General features: G+C 36.4%; 1 protein-coding gene across 2 annotated transcripts in view; it reads right to left on the reverse strand.

Annotated features, from left to right (window-relative positions):
• SCFD1 (sec1 family domain containing 1) overlaps positions 1-24,828 on the reverse strand; it is a 114,194-nt gene extending 89,366 nt beyond the window's left edge. The window contains exons 1-7 of one of the 2 annotated variants that reach the window (XM_055291592.2): positions 24,669-24,828; positions 18,952-19,022; positions 16,463-16,551; positions 12,964-13,054; positions 8,746-8,868; positions 7,132-7,219; positions 3,309-3,398 (exon numbers count right to left, since the gene is read on the reverse strand). In XM_055291592.2, the coding sequence (XP_055147567.1) occupies positions 3,309-3,398; positions 7,132-7,219; positions 8,746-8,868; positions 12,964-13,054; positions 16,463-16,551; positions 18,952-19,022; positions 24,669-24,738 (622 nt within the window). In that variant the 5' untranslated portion in view covers positions 24,739-24,828. The remainder of the gene's footprint in view (positions 1-3,308; positions 3,399-7,131; positions 7,220-8,745; positions 8,869-12,963; positions 13,055-16,462; positions 16,552-18,951; positions 19,023-24,668) is intronic. The other variant, XM_055291594.2, reaches the window with a different exon arrangement.

Here is a 24,828-nt window from a genome sequence, read left to right on the forward strand (position 1 = left end):
TCAGTAATAAAAAACCTACAAACCAGAAAAAGCCCTGGACCAGATGGATTCACAGCCAAATTCTAACAGATATACAAAGAAGAGCTGGTACTGATACTACTAATATTATTCCAAAAAATCGAGGAGGAGGGACTCTTCCCTAACTCAGTCAATGAAGCCAGTATCATTCTCACACCAAAACCTAGCAGAGACACAACAAAAAAATAAAACTTCAGTCTGATACCCCTGATGAATACAGGTGCAAAAATCTTCAACAGAATATTAGCAAACTGAATCCAAAAAAATGAATGCACCACGATCAAGTAGGCTTTATTCCCAGGATGCAAGGTTGATTCAACACATGCAAATCAGTAAATGTGATTCATTACATAAAAAGAACTAACAAAAACCATATGATCATCTCAACAGACACAGAAAAGGCTTTTGAAAAAATTCACCATCACTTCATTTAAAAAACCCTCAGCTGGGTGTGGTGGCTCACGCCTGTAATCCCAGCACTTTGGGAGGCCGAGGCAGGTGGATCACAAGGTCAAGAGATCAAGACCATCCTGACCAACATGATGAAACCCTGTCTCTAGTAAAAATACAAAAATTAGCTGGGCGTGGTGGTGTGTGCCTGTAGTCCCAGCTACTCGGGAGGCTGAGGCAGAATTGCTTGAACCCAGGAGGTGGAGGTTGCAGTGAGCTGAGGTTGCACCACTGCACTCCAGCCTAGCGACAGAGTGAGACTTCATCTAAAACAAAAACAAAAAAACACTCTCAACAAATTAGGCAATGAAGAAACATACCTCAAAATAGTAAGAGCAATCTATGACAAACACACAGCCAATGTCATAATAAATGGGCAAAAGCTGTAAGCATTCCCCCTGAGAACTTGAATAAGACAAGGACACCCACTCCCATTTAACATAGTACTGGAAGTTGTAGCCAAAGCAATCAGGCAAGAGAAAGAAATAAAAGGCATCCTAATAGCAAGAGAGGAAGTCACACTACCTCTTTGCAGGTTATATGATCTTATACCTCACAAATTCCATACTCTCTGCCCAAAGGCTCCCAGAATTAATAAGCAGCTTTGGTAAAGTTTCAGGATGCAAAAGTCAATGTACAAAAACCAGGAACATTTCTATACACCAATAATATCCAAGCTAAGAGCCAAATCAAAAATGCAATCCCATTCACAATAGCCACAAAAAGAAGAAAATACCTAGGAACACAGCTAATTAGGGGTGAGAGAGCTCTACAACAAGAACTACAAAACGAAAAGAAATCAGAGATGACACAAACAAATGGAAAAACATTCCATGTTCATGGATAAGAAGACTCAATATTAAAATGGCCATACTGCCAAAACAATTTACAAATTCAGTGCTACTCCTACCAAACTACCAATGCCAGTTTTCAAAGAATTAGAAAAAGCTTTTCTAAAAGTCATACAGAACCAAAAAAGAGCCTGAATAGCCAAAGCAAATCTAAGCAAAAATAACAAAACTGGGAGCATTACACAACCTAATTTCAAAGTATACTACTACGCGGCTTTTACTGTAGTAACCAATACAGCATGGTACAAAAACAGACACACAGACCAATGGAACAGGTTAGAGAGCCCAGAAATAAAGCCACACACCTACAACCATCTGATCTTCGACAATGTCAATAATAAAAAGCAATAGGGAAAGAACTCCCTATTCAGTAAGTGGTGCTGGGATAACTGGCTAGCTATACCTGGAGATTAAAAACTGAACCCCTTCCTTTCACCATATACAAAAATAAACTCAAAATGGATTAAAGACTTAAATGTAAGACCCCAAACTATAAAAATCCTAGAATAAAACCTAGACACCATTCTGAACACAGGCCTTGGCAAAGATTTCATGCTGAAGTCTCCAAAAACAATCACCAGAAAAACAAAAACAGACAAATTGGACCTAATTAAACTAAAGAGCTTCTGCATGGCAAAAGAAACTATCAGCAAAGTGAATGGACAACCTACAGAATGGGAAAAAATATTTGCGAACTATGCATCCAACAGAATTTATAAGGAACTTAAACAAATCAACAAGCAAAAACAACCCCATTAGAAATGGGCAAAGGACATGAACAGACACTTTTCAAGAAAAAAAAAAAAGGACATACGTGGCCAGCAAGCATATGAAAAAATGCTCAACATCACTAATCATTAGAGAAATGAAAATCAAAACCACAATGAGATACCATCTCACACCAGTCAGAATGTCTATTATTAAAAAGTCAAAAAATAACAGATGTTGGTGAGGTTGCAGAGGAAAGGGAACACTTATATGCTGTTGGTGGGAATGTAAATTAGTTCAGCCACTGTGGAAAGCAATTTGGAGGCTTCTCAAAGAACTTAAAACAGAACTACCATTCAACTCAGCAATCCCATTACTGGGTATATAGCCAAAATAATATAACTCATTCTATGAAAAAGACACATCTATCCACACGTTCATTGCCATAATATTCACAATAGCAAAGACATGGAATCAACCTAGATGCCTATCAAGGGTGGACTGGATAAACAATTTGTGATACACATACATCATGGACTACTATAGAGCCATAAAAAAGAGTGAAATCATATGCTTTGCAGCAACATAGATATAGCTGGAGGCCATTATTCTAAGGGAATTAACAGAAACGAAACAAAACATCCTATGTTCTCACTTGTAAGTGGGAGCTAAACAAAAAGAAAAGACACAAAGATAAGAATAACAGATACTGGGGTCTACCTGAGCAGAGAGGATGAAGGTCAAAAAACTCCCTATCAGGTACCATGCCCATGGCCTGGGTGACGAATTCATTTGTACACCAAACCCCAGTGACACACAATTTACCCATGTAACAAACTTGCACATGTATCCCCCAAACCTAAAATAAAAGTTGAAAATAAGAAAAAAAAATTAAAAATAAATTTTGAAGGTGTAGGTAGATTAGTATTATATACGTAATATTTTCTGGAGCCTTGGGCATCTGAACTTAATAGTTACCAAACATTTATTTCTCTATTTAGAAATGTGTTTGAAATTTTTCATAATGAAATATTAAAAGAAAATTAACAGGCACATAGGTGAAGTCACCACCAAGCCATTCAAATAATATGGTGGAAAATTATAACTACCAAAGACATCTAAAATGACAACTCAATAGATCTGCTAAATGTTAAGAGAACCACATCAAGTTATTGGAAGAACTGTTTTTATATACTATTGAATATATATTTTACTCTACTCGAGAACCTCTAGAGAGCCAAGTAAGTGAGAAAGAATAACCAGAAAGACTGGAAAACTTACCCAGGGTAACAAAAAAGCAGAAGAGGCTGTCAACTATAGTGTCCATAACAGTTTCCATTTCCGTGTCTGTGATATCTGGCCTGTTAATGGCTAAAATGACATAGGAAAAGGAGAAAAAGTTGACCCAAACTTATGCCTCATCTTTATAAAACTCCTAAAATTATTACTAAACTCTTAATTGATATACAATAAAACTCAGCAAGTTAAATTTTTTGGTTAAAATTTTTTTTTTTTTTTCAGACAGGATCTTGCTCTGTCACCCAGGAGGGAGTGCAGAGACATAATCATGGCTTACTGCAGCCTCAGCCTCCTGGGCTCAAGTGATCCTCCCATCTCAGCCTTCAGAGTAGCTGGGACCACAGGCACATGCCACTATGCCCTGCTAATTAAACAATTTTTTTGGTAGAGATAGGTCTCTCTATGTTGCCCAGGCTGGTCTTGAACTCCTGGGCTCAAGTGATCCTCCTACCTTGGCCTCCCAAAGGACTAGGATTATAGGCATGAGCCACCACACTCCGCCTGCTTTAAACTTCTTTTAAGTGAACAAATACGTGTTAAAAATTATACCACCTCAAAGAGAAAAATAAATAACCACAACAAACTACCTTAATACCAGACATTAGGAGACTACTAATAAGAAAAACAACCCCACGATGTAAACTTACAAAATTTTTGCCAAAGCAAACAGGAAAATAAATATCATATTCCATGGTTTTATTCATAAACACTAGATGGCCTCAAGAAACTACTGATTCTGTTACCCAACTATAGCCAGAAAAGGAAATGCAAATAAATTATGGCACAACCAACATCGCATATCATTTTCTTTATATTAAGTTATATAAATTTCTCTTCTAATCTACAAGAGTGTATACAAGTAGTTCCCAAACTTTATTGAGTATAAGAATCACCCAGGGGGCCGGGTGCTGTGGCTCACGCTTGTAATCCCAGCACTTTGGGAGGCAGAGGCGGGTGGATCACGAGGTCAGGAGATCGAGACCACGGTGAAACTCCATCTCTACTAAAAATACAAAAAATTAGCCGGGCATGGTGGCGGGCGCCTGTAGTCCCAGCTACTCGGAGAGGCTGAGGCAGGAGAATGGCGTGAACCCGGAAGGTGGAGCTTGCAGTGAGCCGAGATCGCGCCACTGCACTCCAGCCTGGGTGACAGCGCAAGACTCCGTCTCAAAAAAAAAAAAGAATCACCCAGGGAATATGGGGAAAAATTCTCTGGAAGTTTTTAAAAATTAAAGATTCTTATCCCTTTCCTTTAGGGATTCTGTATGGATATGAATAATTCTAAAAAACCTATAATTTTGAGGCTGGGTGTGGTGGCTCACACCTGTAATCCCAGCACTCTGGGAGGCTGAGGTGGGCAGATCACCTAAGGTTAGGAGTTTGAGACTATCCTGGCTAACATGGTGAAACCCCATCTCTACTAAAAATAAAAAAAATTAGCCAGGTGTGGTGGCACAAGCCTGTAATCCCAGCTACTTGGGAGGCTGAGGCAGGAGGATTGCTTGAACCTGGGAGACAGAGGTTGCAGTGAGCTGAGATCATACTACTGCACTCCAGTCTGGGCGACAGAGGAGACTCTGTCTGGGGGGGGTAGCGAACCTATAATTATGACAAGCACCTCAGGCAATTTTAATGCAAATAGGCCTTGGGGCTACACTTTAAGAAACATTGCTGTGTAGACTGTCTTTGACAAAGACCTTGACTTACTTATCTTCCTTTCACAATATCAAGGCCCAGTGTCTAATGAAGTAGATCAATAACTATATGCTGAAAGATTAGTGTCTAAACTATTATCTACAAAGTATTTTTAATGTCCCAATATCCTGAAAGTGAAATCACACATAAAATTTAATACCAGTTGTGGTTACCATAAGAGGAAAGCAGAATTCAACTGGATATCTCCAAGTATCTACAGAAAGCGTGGCCCACCCAGACAACACATAATAAAAGAATTCAATCAGGCAACACAGAATCTAAAAGAAGGAAATGGGCCATTACTCAGGTGTTGCAAATACCATCTATTTCAATCAGATGAAATCAATATCATAAAGGATACAATTTGCATTATGTGCATTCAGGGGATATCAATTCAATGAAACATACCCAATTCATTTAATTAATCAGTGGCACAAGTGATCTGTAGACACTTCAAACCTTTTAGTTAAATCACTTGTACATTTCTGTTAATTACTGGCACTAGAAAAATCTACATGGAAGCATCCAGCCCTTGAGTCCTATACCCTAGTTCCACATCTCTGAATGAAAAGTAACCCTAACAGTCATAAACTGCTAATCAATAACCTCAACTCAACTTGAGATAACAGCTTGCTTTGTCTAAGATAGCAGCCTTAGTTTGAGTGAGATAATAAATCTGCTTGCTCCCAATCCATGGAAAGTTTAGAATGAAAAATATTTGCAAATCAATACCATGCTATTAATATAATCATATTTAGGAATATTTGTTTAAAATTTTTAAAGCATTGTAACATTTGAGACAATTAGGTATATGATTACATAATGATAAAGAATGTTATCTCTGGAGTGAGACTGCCTGTGTTTAGTAAGCTAGCTCTACCATTGCCTCAACAAGTTACTTAATAGCTATGTCTCTGTTTTCTCATCTTGAAAATGGAAATAATTTCTACTTCATAAAGTTATTCTGAGGAGTAAATTAGCCCATATTGTAACATGCTTAAAACACTGATTGGCATAGAGCAAGCTATTACTATTATCATTATTGAGAATCTGGGTGATTAGCCATGTGATTACACTTTAAAATTTGTAATTAATCTCAAACATGTGATCTTTTAAAAAAGCTGGCAGGTATAAAAAATGTAATTAAATTTATAAGAATACGAATATTTAGCAAATTTTACACTCATTACTAATTTAATTATTTTTAAAGAATTATTTAAACACTTGGGCAGATTTTGCTTGTTAGAATTATAAACTTGTCTGGTCTGGTATATGAAGTACAGTACCAAAAAAAAAAACCACTTAATATTCTGAATTTATTAATAAAATTTAAAATGTTTAAAGGAATTCAACACACCAAGTTTTCTGATTAAACTTGTTAAAGGGGACTGATTAGGAGAATTTAATCTGTTCAGTATGAGTTAATCCATCAAGAATAAAGATGCTTGTTTTTACTTTACCAGATTTATAAACAGTATAACACAATTCATATTCAATTTAAAGGCTTAAGGAAAACTAGGTTTTAAAATATATAACTTAAATAAGTTGCTAATTCATTTAAAATGCAACTGTAAATAGATTTCTGTGAATAATAACCATTGTCAAAAATCTCTCACATGAACAATTCAGCAAATACTTATATCTTTTTACGGAATTTCCACAAGAACAGATGCTCTAGAGCTCAATGAAACCAAAAGATTCATTCTCTTCTCTCAGGGAGCTTATCATCTGGTTCCAGTGTTTTATAAGCACAGAGAAGCAAGCTAACTTGTTCTTGTCCAAGATCAAAGTACTAGATGATAAATTTGAAATCTGCTACTAAAATATTGTCTAACTTGCCATGAGTGAACCATTCATGCAAGTTGCTGTGGGGGTACAGAAAAGGTCAGAGAATTGGTACTTCTTTGAGTTTACAAAACAGGTTTATTAACGTTTAAATGTAATAAAATTCAGTCTGAGCCTTGTTTTCTCCGTGTGCTTTTAAAAAGCTTCTATAGCTCTACTGCTGTAAACAAGCTGGTTTTGAAGTCCATTAAACACCTCACTTTTTTCTTACAGTATACCATTCATTTTGTTAACAAAGAATTGCAACATTTCTATTTTTACATACCACGATATGAAACAAGCTCCTTATTTTGATTACATAATACAAACATATCATCTTCCAAAGTAATAAAATTGAGATATTGGTCAAAAACCTAGAAACAAAAGAAAAGGTTTACAAATCAATCTTACAATATAGCCATATTGAAAGTAAATTTAGTTTGCTCTAACCTATCAATGGTAGAAATGAAAAAAAAATCCTAATTACATTCAATAACTAAAAATTGTACTGTTTTACAGCCCAATTGAACAAGAATGAGGAGTAAAGAGTAAGTTAAGGCAATAAAAACAAGCCTTTGGGCAATAAATATGAAGGAGAGTAACATTTTCAGAAAACAAAATTTAAGCAGATATAAGAACTTAAATTGTGGTTGTGATGGGAATGGATATCAATTTTGAAGAAAACATACAATTTTAACAATCGTTTTCATCACATTTTCCTAAGAAAGTCACAGTAACTGTTTTACACCAAGAACTTTTCTAATAAGTGGGAAAAAGTTATGCCAGTTCTTTGGAAGTGCAGAGTAGGAGAAAAATTAAGAGAACTATTTGAAATACACTGAATTTAGTTAACCAAATTAAGGCTGAGTGAGGTGGCTTGCACCTGTAATCCCAGAGCTTTGGGAGGCTGATGTGGGAGTACTGTTTGAGGCCAGAAGTTCGAGACCTGGGCAACATAAAAAAAAAATTAGCTGGGTAGAGTGGTATGAGCCCAGGAGCTGAAGGTTGCAGCAAGCAGTGATTGCACCACTGCATTCCAACCTGGGCGAGTGAGACACTGTCTCAAAACAAAACAAGAAAGAAAATAAAAGTTGTTCCCATTATTTTATGTGAAGTTAATAAATTTTGAGCACAAAGATTAAAGGCATAAGCCTCAAAAACTAATCAGAAATATTAGTGGTCTATTTAAATCTAAGAATGAAAAATCTATCAGTAGAAAAAGAACAGAAAGTATATGCATGGTTGTTTAGTCTTTTATTTGTCCTAGATAGTTGTCTGGAACTTTCATGCATATCTTGTCCAAATTCAAGAAACACAGAGCATAACAGGATTATAACCTGAAATATATTTTACAAATTGATTTATAACTGAAGCTGAACCTGACTAAAAAGTCACTATGATGTAGAATTGCTGGCCTGTCATGGATTCTTTTTCTCTTAATATGCAACAGAGGCACTTTGGATCTCAATATGCAACACGGGCACTTTGGATCCTCTTTCCTAAGTAAAAAAAAGATCTGGAAATAGTATGATGATTATAATGATTACAGATAAAACAATGTCAACATACTTTCAATACAGTTTATGACAATACAACTGTCAAATGATTTCTGAGTTGACCTAAAAATATCATACAAATCACAGACTAAAGCAAAACTCATTCTGCTTTTTATTTCTGTCTTTCAAATTCATTAAATAGTAGGTTCCTTTAGTTTGGCTTATTTTGCCTAGTTCAACTTGAAGATAATTTATATTATCAGAACTCTTTATAACAGTATTGAGCCTAAACATTTCTGTCGTTCTGGTCATCTGTCAAATAGATATCTATGCCAACTACAGGTTTCAGAACAGTGTTAAATTTTACATTGACAAAATTTCATCAACCAACCAAACTCTCTTACCTTGGCTACTTGTGTTACTGCACTAGCTGCCAACGCTGCATTTGCAATATCTTCCAGTTTACTTCTTGAAATAGCAGAAATAAAATTTAAATAATATGATTCATATAGTTGATTTCGAAGATCCTATCAATACAATGAAAACTTCATTCTTATAGGGTAAAGAAGACCATGAATACATATGTTTCAAATACTATAAGGCAAAGTTATATTTAAACGACAGGATATTTAAATGACAATCAAAAAAAGTATCCCAAGAGAAAAAAGCTTTGAAGTAGTACTGGTTATCTGGTTATCAGATGTAACTAAAATGTTTCTTAATAAAGTAATAAAATTATAATTATATTATCAACAAAATCTCATTAATTACAATACAGTACAAACTGCTTTCATACAGCCTATCTGCATTCTTCTTAAAATATCCAGATATGGCTCACTAATATAGTAAAACGCTTGTTATATTTGGCAGACACGATCTTCAACTGTTTTGGACATGTGATGACACAACAAATCCTTCATTGCACACAGACAAGTTATAAATCCAATTACCAATTCTACAAGTATTTCTTCTCAATTGCTCAAAAGTAGTGTAATTTAAGTTATGCAAATTATTGAGTCAAATTTACTTATCTTCTTACACTTTCAGCAAATGGATATCGAAATAACCGTATTTCCTCAAATCTAAGATATCACTGACTGTAACAGGAACCATCATTTTATGTAACACTAAGAATCAATGATGCCAATAAAATTTTGTGACATGATCAATTTTAAGATGCACCTGATTTCAGCGAAGTTAAAATGTGAAAAATTGAGGGGTTGGAGCCTTTGTGAGGAAGGTGATCAGGGTAGTGGTTCAATCAAGGTCAAGAGACTATTTATGTATGAGGATTGAGAAATAAGTAATATGTTCACGATACTGGGAACCATGTTTTTCACTCTGAGAAAGGAGTTACAAATTTGTAAAGAGAAAAGGGAAATGCTAGAGTGAATCCTGTGTTACTGAGCTGAAACAGTTTTGGAGGTTATCTGTTTATCTGGATAGGTGAGGAGAAGAGAGGGAGAATTGTAGAAATAATTGTAGAAATAAATATAGATATAAAAGTGTATGCATAAATACATAATTTCCTAACTTTTTCCATTGAGAGGACCAAAGAACAGTGACACTCAAGTCACAATGAGTATACCTAATGCCTAGATCCTGATCCCTAAATACCATTCTTTACAGAAAGCAACCAGAGCTCCTTAGAAAAATGTCTGAATCCTGGGCTGAGACAGAGAAAGTAAAATCCTAGGCTATATTGGAACATCTCATTGTGCCAGAAAGTAAGGAAGTGGTCAAAGAATGATGTATACATTTCAAAAGGACATATAAGTTCAGCAAGGTTGCAGGATACAAGATAAATATATAAAAATCAATTGAATTTTTATGCAACTGCAATGAACAATCCTAAAAATGGAATTAAGAATTCCATTCATAATAAGCATTAAACACATGAAAGAATAAATTTAACAAAAGAAGCACAAAACTTATGACAAGCTAATCTTAATTTGGAAATTCAAGAAAAGCCAAAACAGTCTGAAAAAAAGTACAAAGTTGGAGGACACAATTTCTCAATTTCAAAACTTGCTATCAAGCAAGAGATATCAACACTGTGTGGTACAGGCATAAGGAAAGACATAGATATCAATGCAATAGAACTGAGAGTTCAGAAATAAAACAAGATATCTGTGGTCAGCTAATTTTTGACAAGGCTGCCAAGACCATTCACTAGGGAAAGAATAGTCTCTTCAATAAATTATGCTGGGACAACTGGATAGCCACATGCAAAAGAATAAAGTTGGATACCTACATCCCACCATATATAAAAATAATGAAAAAGGGGAATCAAGACCTACATGTAAGAGCCGAAACTATAAAATTCTTAGAAGAAAACACAAGAATCTCGAATGGTTTCCTAAATATGACACCAAAAGGATAAGCAACTCAAGAAAAAAAACCCGATAAACTGGGCTTCATCAAAATCAAAAATGTTTGTGCTTCAAAGGACATTAACAAGAGAATGAAAAGATAACCCATAGACTGGGAGAAAATATTTACAAATCATAAACTTGTGAGTGTCTAGTATCCAAAATAGAAAAAGAATTCTATCAACTCAACAATAAAAAGACAACCCAATTAAAAACTGGGTGAATGATCTGAATAGATATTTCTCGAAAGACATACAAATGACCAATACGCATGTTAAAAGATGCTTAATATCATTAATTATAGAAATGCAAATCAAAACTATAATGAGATGCCACTTCAAACCTATTAGGATGGCTACAATAAAAATATCGGATAGTAAGTGTTCAGCAAGGATCTGGAGAAATCAGAACCCTCATACACTACTGGTGGGACTATAAAACGGTGCAACCACACTTTGGAAAACAGTCTGTTACTAAAAAGGTAAACATAGAGTTATCATTTGACCATGTAATTCTATTCCTATGTGTTTATGGTCACAAGAGAATTGAAAACATGTCCACAGAGAAACCTGCACATGAATATTTATGGCAACATTATTAATAGCCAAAAGGTAGAAACAATCCAGATGTCCATCAAGTGGTAAATGGATGAACAAAATTTGGTACATCCATACAATGGAATATATTCAGTCAAGAAAAGGAATAAGGTACCAATTCATGCTACAATATGGATAAACCTTGGAAACATTATGCTAAGAGAAATCAGCCATATACAAAAGACCACATATTATAGGATTTCATTCATATGTAATGGTCAGAGTAGGAAAATATACAGAAACAGAAGGTAGCTTAGGGATGGAAGGGGATGGGGGAGGGTTTAGGATGTGATAAATGGTACCAGATTTCTTTTTGAGGTAATGACAATGTTCTAAAATTGACTGTGGTGATGGTTGCAAAACTCTGTGACTATATTAAAAACCAATGAACCATACACTCGTGCTCCTTAAATGGGTGAATTGTATGGTATGTAAATTATAATTTCAATAAAGGTGTTATTGAAAAAATGAAAGAAGAAGACATTGCAAGTGTCTTTCATGAATAGCATACTTGAGTTTACGCAGGGTAAAAGAGAAAGCTGGGCATCATAAAGCTACACAGGACACAAAATTTGCAAACTTCACTAACAATCTAAATAGCAATTTGATTCAACAGTCAGTAACAAAGATGCTGTGACTTGTGGAAGACACTGTTACTTACCTATCCAATATCTATTTTTCTCCCTTTCCTTGCTAAAAGAATCTTGCTAGATTTTCTTTGGGGTGACAATATACTCATCTAAATATTGACTTTTGCAGCCACCCTTGTAACAGATTCTACCCACTAAGAAATAAATAAAGGTCTTCTGGGAGTTTCTGGAAAGGCTTAGCTTTCCTGATCAAAATCAACAGTCAGGGCTGGCACAGTCTATTTCCCTCTTCTTCTTGATGTAAACATAGATTTGATGCCTACAGGTGCAGCAACAAGCAAGACAAGGAAAACCAACAAACTAAAGATGAATGATCAGCGATAGAAGGAGCCTGGGTCTTTGATTACCTTACAGTGCTTCTGCACCAGCGTGGACTTCCTAATCTCACCCTTATTTTAGAAAAGGAAAACCCTATATAAGTTAGAAAGGCAATATACCTACGCTTTCTGTTTGTTAAAGCCAGACTTAGACTTTACCAGTACAGTGGTCCCCCTTATTTGCAGGGGTTATTTTCTAAGACTCCAGTAGATGCCTGAAACCAGATAGTACTGAACTATGTATGTTTTTTTCCTATACATACATATTTATGGTAAAACTTAATTTATAATTTATAAATTGGGCATAGTAAATGATTAGCAACAATAGATAGAAATAAAATAGAGCAATTATAAAATATATTCTGTAATGAAAGTTATATGAAATGTGGTCTCTCAAAATACTGTAATATGTTGACTACTGTAATACAGTCAGTACCTGGTTAACTGTGGATAACTGAAACTGTGGAAAGTGAAACTGTGGACATGAGAGGACTACTGTATAATACTTCTTCAGCCAAAAGTTTTAAGTCTTTCAGGCTATTTGGAATTCAAAGATAGTCTCAAAAATCAGAGTGAGAAAGTAGGCATAGGCATTTCTGATTTTTCACCCAGGACATCTAGGAATTTTTCTTGAAAAAAAAATCTGTTTCCAAATTCAGGAGTCCAGAAAATAAGAACCCATATTACCTGGCAAATTCTGTCAATATTTTCTTCAGTTGGCATTACAAAGTATACTGTAGGAACATCTGGAATAGGATCTCGATCAGAGTGTAAAAGCCTAGAAGACAAAAGGGAACTAAAACTTATTTTTTTTTAGTCACTTATTTAAACAATATTCCTCAAAATGGGAGTTCACTAGCTCAAGGACAGTAACCAGTGCTCTAAAAGCTCTTGTTGCAATTAATAACCTAGCTTTCTCCCATGTCAGTGTTGATATTATTTATTAGTATTAATAAGACCCTAATTTCTTGTTAGTCTTCATTTGTCCTATTCTGCTCACACTTTTAGTACCGCTTATGGTCATTCTTTTCTACCAACACTCTCCTTGAATGAGAACTAAAACATATTCAAAATCAATCTTATTCCCACTTTTCATAGAAATGTGGTGGTCAGAGGGGAAGGGTGAGTGTGAGGAAAGTGTGGCTCTCAGGGGAAAATCAGAAAGCTAGGGGATGCAATGAAAAAAATTTTAGAAGCAATTCTTTAGAAGCTATAAAAAAATTTAACCAAACATGTAATCAAATATATTTTTCAAATGAAAGGTATATAAATGTTTCCTTAAAACTTAAAGACAATCTATTTTTATCTATTTATTGTTTCATAAGAGAATGTAAGCATCTTATAGATTAAGTCACTTTACAATTTTCTCCTTTTACAATTTAGGAACAATTTCCACGCAAATATCCCAACATCAAGCCACGCTTATATTGAGGAAATTCACCTCTCTCTAGTCATCCTTCTATAATCAAGGAGAAGAGAGGAAAGAGGCACATGCTGCCAGTGTGTCTGTGTTTAATAACTGTTGCCACTGATATCAAGAATGATAATGTGATGGCTGCCATAGGTCGTGGTCTTTTTTACACTGCTTGTCCAACTGCCTAACTGGCTACAACCACCATTTCATACTCTGGAAACTTGTAATTACTGTTTCCTACAAATTAGCCTAAACCAGCTTGCAGAGTATAAAGTAACTGATACAGTATTCTCCAGTAAATAGAGGAGAATGGTTGGAGGCAAAGTACACAAGAGTTCACCATGGTAGCTGTGTAATATTTCCATGCTCTGGTGGCAAGTAGCAAGTTAGGCAGAGATTATGAGACTCTCAAACTGGTAGACTATCCTATTACCCCTGAATGAAGTACTGAGTAAGGCCTCACTTCTGTTAGTTACTGTTACTGAGCCATTACAGTTCAGTAGATAAACAGCACAGAATTAGTGGTCAAGCAATGTGGCCATGGCTCTGTTATTAACTGGTTGTACAAATGTGAGACAATCACTTAAGCCTTCTAAACTTTAGTCCTTCCATTAGTAAATAAAGGAGTTAAACACTTAGTACAGAGACAATGGCACTCAATGTTTATTAATAAACCACAATTTCCAAGGATAGCATCAAGTTAAACTTTACTGCGGTCCATAAGAATTAACACATTATCAAAGCAAATCTGCTTATTTCAGTCTGACATAAAAATGAAAGGAAAACTCATCAAATAACCGTATTTCATGAAACCCAAGGTGGTAACAATTTTAAAACATAATTTTTAAAATATATTTTATACACTACTGAGAAATAAAAATGCTGCCAGTTATGACATATCATCAGTGATAAGATAGACCCTAATTTCAGAAATATAAAAAAGGACATTTGGAATTGACAAACTATAATAGTCTATTAATTTTAACAAATGCTCATTATACAACTGAAGAATTTGAGCTGATTAAACCAGATTCTGTCAAGTTACTTATCAAAAATCTAAAACCATATTCCCTGTAAGAGTACATTTCAATTCAATATATGATATCATAAAAATTGGTTATAACATCATAAATAGAATGAAATGCAAATAGCTTAGAACACCATAAAATTGGACTCTTTTAATATACAGAAGTATTAGTATCTATCCATGAACACAGTCCTTCTCCAAATGTTCTTTTTTTTTTTCACAGAATCTTGCTCTGCTACCCAGGCCAGAGTATAGTGTCATGATCTCGGCTCACTACAACCTCTGCCTCCTGGGTTCAAGCAATTGTCCTTCCTCAGCCTCCCAAGTAGCTAGGATTACACAGGTGGGTATGCCACCATGCCCAGCTAATTTTTGTAGTTTTAGTAGAGACGGGGTTTCACCATGTTGGCCAGGCTGGTCTCGAACTCCTGACCTCAAGTGATCCGCCCACCCTGGCCTCCAGAAGTGCTGGGATTAGTGGCATGAGCCACTGCACCTGGCCCCTTCTCCAAATGTTCTACTAGGCAAGCCCATAAAGTACTGTAATTTGTTTTATTTTTATTAAACATATCAGAAGCAATATAATCACACAAACTTAACAGTTAAGACAACATAGATAGCCTACTATGGTGATTAACAGTCATTACTTCATAGTCATTTAAATTTTTCATATTAATGATTAATTAGATATTCCTTTTAAAAAAAAAATAGTCCCTGGTTCAACTTAGGATTTTTTGACTTTATGATGGTGCAAAAGCAGTGCATATTCAGTAGAAATCATACTTTAAGCACCTATAAAAACATTGTTTTCAACTTTCAGCACTGTAGTCAACAAATTACATGAGATATTCAACAGTTTATTTTTATTTTAATTAATTAATTTTTTTTTTTTAGTTTTGAGACAGAGTCTTGCTCTGTTGCCCAGGCTGGAGTGCAGTGGCGCAGTCTCAGCTCACTGCAACCTCCGCCTCCCGGGTTCAAGTTATTCTCCTGCCTCGGCCTCCTGAGTAGCTGGGATTACAGGTGCCTGCCACCATGCCTGGCTAATTTTTTGTATTTTTTTTAGTAAAGACGGCATTTCACCACGTGGCCAGGCTGGTCTCGAACTCCTGACCTTGTGATTTGCCCGCCTTGGCCTCCCAAAGCACTGGGATTACAGGCGTGAGCCACCGTGCCCAGCCTCAACAGTTTATTATAAAGGAGGCTATGTGTTAGATCTGACTCTGCCCAACTGTAGGCTAATGTAAGTATTCTGAGCATGCTGAGGGTAGGAGAGGCTAAGCTATGATGTTTGGTAGGTTAGGTGTATCAAATGTATTTTTTTGACTTACAAAATTTCAACTTATGATGGGTTTATAAGTATGTAACCCCACTGTAGGTCAAGGAGAATCTGTGTATTTAAATTAGAGGAACAAAACACTTTTAGAGCTGGAAGAGACCTTAAGATCACTAGTTCTTTTCCTTTACATAGAGGGTAAACCAAGTATAAGGAAAAGCCACAAGGCAGAAAATTTAAATTCTGAAATTATAAAGCCTCAGACTGAGGATTTTTTTAAATCCCAGAAATAAGGGGTTGAATAAAAGAAGATACAGGGAAAAAATGTTCAGCACTACATAAATACTGTAACCTAACACTATTTTTCTCTATAAATGTTCCTTAATAACTTGATTTCAGGGTGGCCAAAGAAATCTTTAATAATGTATTTGAAAATGAATGCCACTATTAGAAATACGTAAAAACTCACAGATGCAGAGTGATTCCCATGTCTCTTAGCTCCTTCACAGATAGCAGAGGAGAGATTATATCTTGGCCAAATCTGTCATAAATGAGTACCTATTAAAAAAACCATGTGTCATCATTATCAGTGAACAACCAATAGTGAACCTATATTAAGACAATGTTGAAGTAAATTTTATTTTAATAAATCATATATACTGAATTGTTATCTATCCTTGCCTCAATTTAATATTTTCCATCATTATTTACCCAAACGTCCATCCAGGCAGTAATATATTCTTAAAGTATTACTACTCAGGCTAAAATAAATGAATAATTATATCAATTTCTTCTTATAAAATTCTTTTTTCTAGGTTTTAAAAAAATAGAGACTATAGGCCGGGCGCAGTGGCTCATGCTTGTAATCCCAGCACTTTGGGAGGCCGAGGCGGGCGGATCACGAGGTCAGGAGATCGAGACCATGATGAAACCCCATCTCTACTAAAAATACAAAAAATTAGCCGGGCGTGGTGGCGGGCGCCTGTAGTCCCAGCTACTCGGAGAGGCTGAGGCAGGAGAATGGCGTGAACCCGGGAGGCAGAGCTTGCAGTGAGCCGAGATTGCGCCACTGCACTCCAGCCTGGGCGACAGAGCGAGACTCCGTCTCAAAAAAAAAAAAAAAAAAGAAAAAAAAAAATAGAGACTATAAAATCCTTAAGCTATAACAAACAACTTTGAACTTAAAGCAGTTCACATTCATACCCTTATTTTTTTTCCAGTTCACATATATCTTTTCTAAAAACAGATATGTAAAAATTAGCCATTTTCAAAACTAATATATAACAAGTTCCAGGACTACAATAAAAAATTTAGTATTTTAAGCATCTCAGGTTAAAAAGATACTCATTTAAAAAAATTAAGTCCCTGGCTGTGGCACAGTGGCTCACGCCTGTAATCTCAGCACTTTCGGAGGCCAAGGTGGGCGGATCGCTAGGGTCAAGAGATCGAGACCATCCTGGCCAACACGGTGAAACCCTTTCTCTACTAAAAATACAAAAATCAGCTGGGCTTGGTAGCGCGTGCCTGTAATCCCAGCTACTCTGAAGGCTGAGGAAGGAGAATTACTTGAACCCGGGAGGCGGAGGTTGCAGTGAGCCAAGATTGCGCCACTACATTCCAGCCTGGCGACAGGGCGAGATTCCATCTCAAAAAAAAAAAAAAAAAAAAAAAAATTAAGTCCCTAAAGAGTATTTGATAGACTTAGTCTATCAAATACACTTCCTCACATTCTCAAAGTATTAAAACAGATAGCTTTGAGGAGTGGTAAGAACTCCAACTAGGCTTTTTAACTCAAAATTAGTTTCACAGTTAAGACAAATAAAAGATGCTCAACTGGTAAGCATTTTTCACAACTACCTCAATAATCATTTATGGAGTAAGAAATTGCTAATGAGAGAATGAAACATGTTGTTATGAAAACATGTTTTCTTGAATGCCAGGATTTCCTTTAGAGAGGCTAAAAATCTTTCTGCTCTAGTTATAGTTCATGTTGCATCTTTCAAAAATCTTCCCTCTTTTAATCTCAATACATGTGTATTATTAATTTTAATGATATAAAAAGTGATGGGTAGGAAAAGTATCTGACAAAAATTTGTACCCAAGAAATTCTCAAATTATTTCAACCAAAAGCTCAATATTGGTCTTAGAAACAAACAAGTATAGTTTATGCAACAGGCAATCGGAAGATGCCCACAAAGGAACAAGAAGGAGAAAATTAGGGGATACTCTGGAGCTTAAACTATGAAATCAATATAGACAACTTTAACTACTTTTAGAGTTAACCCAAAGGACTTATAAAGACTCAAGAGAGTTTTTGAAATACCCTAAATTCTAAACATGTTGATTTGTTCTTAATTTTTAGCAAGAGAGAAATATAAAGAGACTGTTAACCAGTAAGTTTAAACCCAATCAACTATAACTCTGAAGAAAGAGAGTCTGCATGAAGTTTAAAATGAAGAAGCCTAAAGAATAGGAATTTTTGAAGGCTCTCCAGTATTTCTCAAAGGAAAAGGTTGTAGATTGCTTTCTGGTTCAATTAACAGTTTTATATCTCACAAATTAATAAACTGGTATTACAGTTTACAGATCATTTTCTCATGAGTTTGTTAAAATAATCCAGGCCCTCTGAATGTGACTAACCCTGAGCAAGCTTATAAAATCCAAAGTCTGGACTTGAAAAGCTAAGGAACAAAATATAAACCAGGAAAAAGACCTATCGGTGACATCCTACCAAAGAGATCAACTGGACTCTCTAGATGAACATTACTATTTTATCACCTGTCTCACTCCAGAGAATGTCTGTCAAAAAGATTCATATTAAGAGATCATGTTAAATAAGAATAAAACATTCATAACTAATATGTGTTACTTCTTCCATATTACAATAAATTCCCTCCAATTACCACCAATAAGGGCTGAGAAAAACAGAAATCAGTTCCCATTAAGATAAACTCTTACCTTCCATACTGGTTCCCCCGTGCTGTTTTTAATATGAGGCACATTGAAATTCAACATACGCTTCAAAGCCACTGAAAATAAAAAGTTTAATCAAATATTGTCATTGTTTTTTAGGATTTTATCTTTCCTCCATCATTATTTACTACCCCAAAGCAAAATATACTAATCAACTCTAGTAAAACTGATTAACCAAATGACTATATGTGTAGCACGAGGGGTCAGATCTTATAAGACTATTCCATTGACAGCTTATTGACATGTATTTGGGAGATTTCCCAAAACACAATAAGCATCTGTCCACAGATGAAATCGTGGGAAATGTTCAGGAAGAACTTGCAATGGCCTCAATATACTGATGCTGTTGCCTGTGTACTGTCTGGCTGAAAGCATAGATTAAGGTAAGTCTTTTTCTTTTTTTTTTTTTTTAAGTCTGAGTGCTCTAGTGAGAAGGATCAGTCTGTCTTTTTTTTTTTTTTTTTTTTTTTTTTAAGTGTGACTGGTCTAGTGAGAAGGATCAGTCTTTTTTTTTTTTTTTTCTGAGACAGAGTTTCGCTCTTGTTGCCTAGGCTGGAGTGCAATGGCGTGATCTCGGCTCACCACAACCTCTGCCTCCCGGGTTCAAGCAGTTCTGCTTCAGCCTCCTGAGTAGCTGGGATCACAGGCATGTGCTGCCATGCCCGGCTAATTTTGTATTTTTAGTAGAGATGAGGTTTCTCCATGTCGGTCAAGCTGGTCTAGAACTCCCGACCTCAGGTGATCCACCCGCCTTGGCCTCCCAAAGTGCTGGGATTACAGGCGTGAGCCACCGCCGCCCGGCCTGGATCAGTCTTTCTAAAAACAAAATTATCCATGGCATATTCAATTGGTTCATATACAAAACCTTCATACAGCAGATCTGTCTATAGTTATGTAAGAGTATATTTTACAACCAATTTATCTTGTCAGATTCACTGAAAAGTTGCTGAAAATTCTATGTCCTTTGGGAAAACAGACTTTCCCATACAGTAGATAACTGATAATTCCAGCTAAGCAAATATACAACATCAAAAATCACAGTTATGGTCTGTTGCAGTATTTTGTATTATCACTCATCTGTAACAGTGTTACAGAAAATGAAAATCCCTTAATATACTTCTTTGTGAAACTGAAATGGCCAAATATTCAAGAGAGTATACTAGTTATAATTTCTTGATTTAATTTTTATAAAATTAACAGCCTTAAAATCCACTTGGTTGATTGTTAAAAACATTTGCATCAGGCTTTAATACAGAATAACCTATACTCCAAAGTCCTACGAGAGAACTATATAATACTAAAATCACCTGAATATCAACTTACAGCACATTCATTCATTCACAAGAAAAACTTCTATTAAATGCTTGTTTGCTGAGGTAGGTATAATGCTGTTAAAACTGCTATCACTGAAGAGATTGTACTTCAGTGATACATTTGCATACTTATGTGTGTGTACATACTGTTGTGACGAACCCTTATTGCCTCCAATGGGGATGACACCACGTTTGAGAGGCCTAAGAAGAGACCTGGAGCCAGGAAATGAGACATGGGGTTTTATTGGGGGCAACACACAGAGGAGAGTCCAGTGACAGTAGGCTGGACAAGAGAACTGTATACTCAGTGGCAATGCGCTGGGCAGGAGAACCATAACCGCATGCAAAAAGTGGTTTATATAGCAAAAATGTGGTTTATACAGCATTTTCACTTAACATTTCCCTAACAACCTCCACCTGGCAACCTTCATTCAACCCAAAACTCAGGGCCTTGATCCACTGCATGGCCTATGTTTCACTGGATGGGCTGGGGGCTCAGATGTTCCTCATAGACAAGGAATGATTCTCCAGGTGGGCCATTTTCTGATTCCCTAGCTTGAAACACATATCCAGGTGTGTCTGCAATACAGGGTCATTCTCAGGGCATGCTTAAGTTATTGTTATCAGGTGTATTTACCATACACCTACAGACATAATTTTTGGTAAAATGTTATTACCTAATGTCCAGCCAATAATACACATTACCAATAATATCTACTTCAGAGGCCCACAGGTGTTATATTAAAAATGTATTTTATTTAATGTATTTATAATATTAAATATATTTAATATAACGTAAACAAAAAAATTTAATACTTAAAACTGAAATAACACAGGAGGCATGGAAGGGGTTTCAGGATTAATTCTCCCACTGTGCATTTGCAGAGCTCTTCCTCCACCTCCAGGCAATAAAGACACCACCACCACCCTGGCACTCACACCCAAGAGGGAGGAAACCCTGTTTCTGGGAACAGCTGTTCACACTCTTGAAGCCTAACAACTTGGAAGAACGAAAGCCTGAGCTGCCATGTGAGCCTCAGGTGTTTAGCATGCTGCACAGTTAGGCCTTAGCTAACTGAAAGAGGCCAGTAGCAGCAAATAAGATAATCCTACATTGGCCTTCTCAGCCCAGTCTGAGATTTTCTCCAACTTTGAGCCTTGGCTAACTTATTAAAAGGTATTTTGATACAGTGGATTTGTTAATGGAGTACACGGCCTGTGTCCAGAGTTTACAAGAACGTAATTTTACTTTTATCAGAGTTTACCCAAGGCTTAAACCATGACTTTAACTGAAATGACAAACCATTTTCCTTATTGACTATAAACATACTATAGGTTGAGCATCCCAGCTCTTAATATCTGAAACCTGAAATGCTCCAAAATCAAAATTTTTTAAGCTGGTGCTCGGATTTTCAAATTTGGGATGCTCAACCAGTAATAATGCAAATATTCCAAAATCCAAAACTCTCCTGGTCCCAAGCATTTTGGATAAGGGATACTCAACCTGTATCCATATTCCCAGACTTGGTTAATGTCATTACTTACATACGTATTTACTATTCATTCAACACGTTTAACAAGTGCTCACCATAGGCACTGTAGTTATTGGGGATCTAGCAACTGAACAAAACAGTGAATAAAATCGCCTGTCCTCAAGTAGCTTTCATGCTAATTGGGGGATAAAGAAAATAAAAAAAAAAAGTAAAACATACGGTATGTAGATCATGGTAAGTGCTATGAAGAAAGGTAAGATTGGGAAAGGGGAAGATGGAGTTGAGGTGTAATTTTAAACAGAGTAATTGGGGAAGGCCTCCTGAGAAGGTAACATTGGAGTAAAGACCTAAAGGAAGTGAGGGAGTGAGCCATGGAGATTATCTCTGAAACAGTATCCCACAAAGAAGAAACAAATACAAAGGCTCGAAGGTGGGAGCATTCCTGGTGGGTTCAAGGAGACGAAAGAGAAATAGTGAGTGAGGTCCAAAAGCTACATGGGAACCAGATTGTATAAGGCCTTGGAGAACACTGTAAGATCACTTTGGTTTTTATCATGGTTGAAATGGGAAGATGCTGGAAGATTTTGAGCAAACATATGGCATGATCAGTTTGGTACTGTGTGAAAAATAATGAAGGAGAACAAGATTGTAAAAGCAAGGAGACCAAATAGGTTACTGCAGAAATTCATGGTGGATAGGACCTGGGAATAGCAATGACAACAGTCAGATCCTGGATGTATTTTCAGAGTAGAACTGACAAGATTTACTGCAAGATCTTACATGAGACATGAAAGAGACAAGTCAAGAAAACTTCAAGGTTTTTGACCTGAACAACTAAAAGGACGGAACTGCCATTACATGATATGGAGTAGACTGAGTTCAGATGGGAGGGCCAGACTAGGTATAAACCTGGGAATCATCAACATACAGATAATACTGAAAGCTAAGGCGCTAGATGCTAACACTAATGGGACCCTACAATGTTGAGAAGCACGGAAGATGTGCAAGAATCTGTAACGAAGACCCATTCAATGAAGAACAACAGTAACACGGAGCAGGAGGCAACTGATTCTACCTATTGAACTGAAGGTATGGATACAGGGGACAGTGAACCAGGAAGAAAGGAGATGGCTTGTGGGATGACCTTCAAAAGATCAATAAAGATTTTTCAGGAAGGCAAAGCAAGAAACAGGCATGTTAGTTTACCTTTATCTGACTTTCCTCACCTGTAAAACGGAAATAATACATAATCACCTAATGCAATGCCTAACAATAGTAAATGCTCAATAAATGCCAACTATTATCTCATCCACCCAAATATTCTAGTATCTAGAATATTTGAGGATTGTGAGTTATCTCCCAAAACATTCTCAATATGCATGAGGGAAATAGCTAATTCTGCATTATAATATATATACAAGGATTTACCTTCCTCTGAAAATAAGGCAGAATTCAATGACAGTAAAAATTTGATAAAAAATAGATCTAGCACTATGTAGTAATTCTGTAAAATCTTACTATGTTTATTTCTGCAGAAATACAAACGATTAGATTTTAATGATCTACAAAATTTCTGCATACAAGTTTACTGCCATGCAAATTTACTTTTCAAAAAGCTCTCTTGTATTGGTACAGTTTCACTGACACGTTATTTTAATATGTAGTACAGTCATCAGAAACACAGTATTAAAACAAATGGAGCTTCCATTTGTTTAAACAGATACAATGAATGGCAGGTATGCCCCAAATCTTATTTGAACTTCCCTATATTTAGTTATGCCTGACTTCACCTGATAGGTTATACTAAATTATTTACTGAGAAGAGCAGAACGCAACTCAGTATCTTTTGTGTGCCATTACTAGATTGAAGCCTATCACTTTTTCTTTAAATGCCAAAGGAAGGAATCAAGTACAGCCCAAATCCCTTCTGTAGGTCATATGAGTTATAAATTTATTTTCCTATTCATATTTATATCCAACAGAGCATAATTTCAGGAAACAGAATTCCAAGTATGCACATTCTTGATGCCTTATTTCTATTAGCTCCTCAGAATAAATTGCTTGAAAACTTTTAAGACAACTAGTGAACAAGTATAAACCTTCAGTTTGTAGCTAACAGGTATAAACCAAGTTGTCATGAGAAGTTTTCAAATAAGGCAAAACTAATTTCTAAGACGGAAAAAAACCCAAAACTCAAGAGAAGAATATGTACCTTTTTACATTTCTCTGCATAAATAGAAGCCATATAAACATGCTCTATTGAAGATAAAATATTATTTTAAAACAATGTGTCAAACAATTAAAATGAGAAAGCTATTAATTCATTTGTTTTGCCATTCTTCAATGCCTTCCAGCAAGCTGAAGGAGAAAATGTTTATCACCAGGCATTTTTCTGCAGGTACCCCCAAAAGACTGGTCCGAAGTAGAGAAGTGGCGCAAAGCAAGTCGCTGTGAAAATACCTAAATTCTATAATTCTGAGTGTCAGAAAACGGGAGTTCTCTTAAAAATCAAAACCAGGAGAAATGAACCACGCGCAGAAACAAACTCGGAGACCTCATAGGTGGCAACATAGATAAGAAGCTATCAGCTGCTAGATCTTGTTGTGATGGGCTTCTGATGCCCACTAGGAAGGAGACAAGAGCAGGGAGCGACGTAGCAATCCGCCCACCGCTGAAGCTCCTTCTCCTGCACCACAGGAGGGACCGAGTCCTCAAGCTAATGGCATCTTCTTCCCAAAAACTCAAAGGGGAGGGGCTCTTGATGTTCTAGGGACTGGATTAAACTCCCGGAGATCGGTCTCTGAGCTGCACGCACCACGACCGAGTGAGGGCGACAAGCAGAGGAGAAGGATGTCGTCGGGACAGTCACGAAGCTTCAAGAAGAGAATGTCAGTACCTGTCTGCCTTTCCCGAATACTGGCTGCTGCTGCTGCTGCTGTCGCTGCCGCCGCCGCCGCCGCCGCCATCTTGGCTCCCACGAGCCACTGCCCGGCTGGCGAGCGGAGCGGGGGGATGACGTGGCTGCCCTTACCGCCCCGGAAGCAAAGCCCGGAAGG

Source organism: Symphalangus syndactylus, chromosome 9 (assembly GCF_028878055.3).
Source record: "Symphalangus syndactylus isolate Jambi chromosome 9, NHGRI_mSymSyn1-v2.1_pri, whole genome shotgun sequence".
In the NCBI taxonomy this organism is placed as follows: Eukaryota; Metazoa; Chordata; class Mammalia; order Primates; family Hylobatidae; genus Symphalangus; species Symphalangus syndactylus.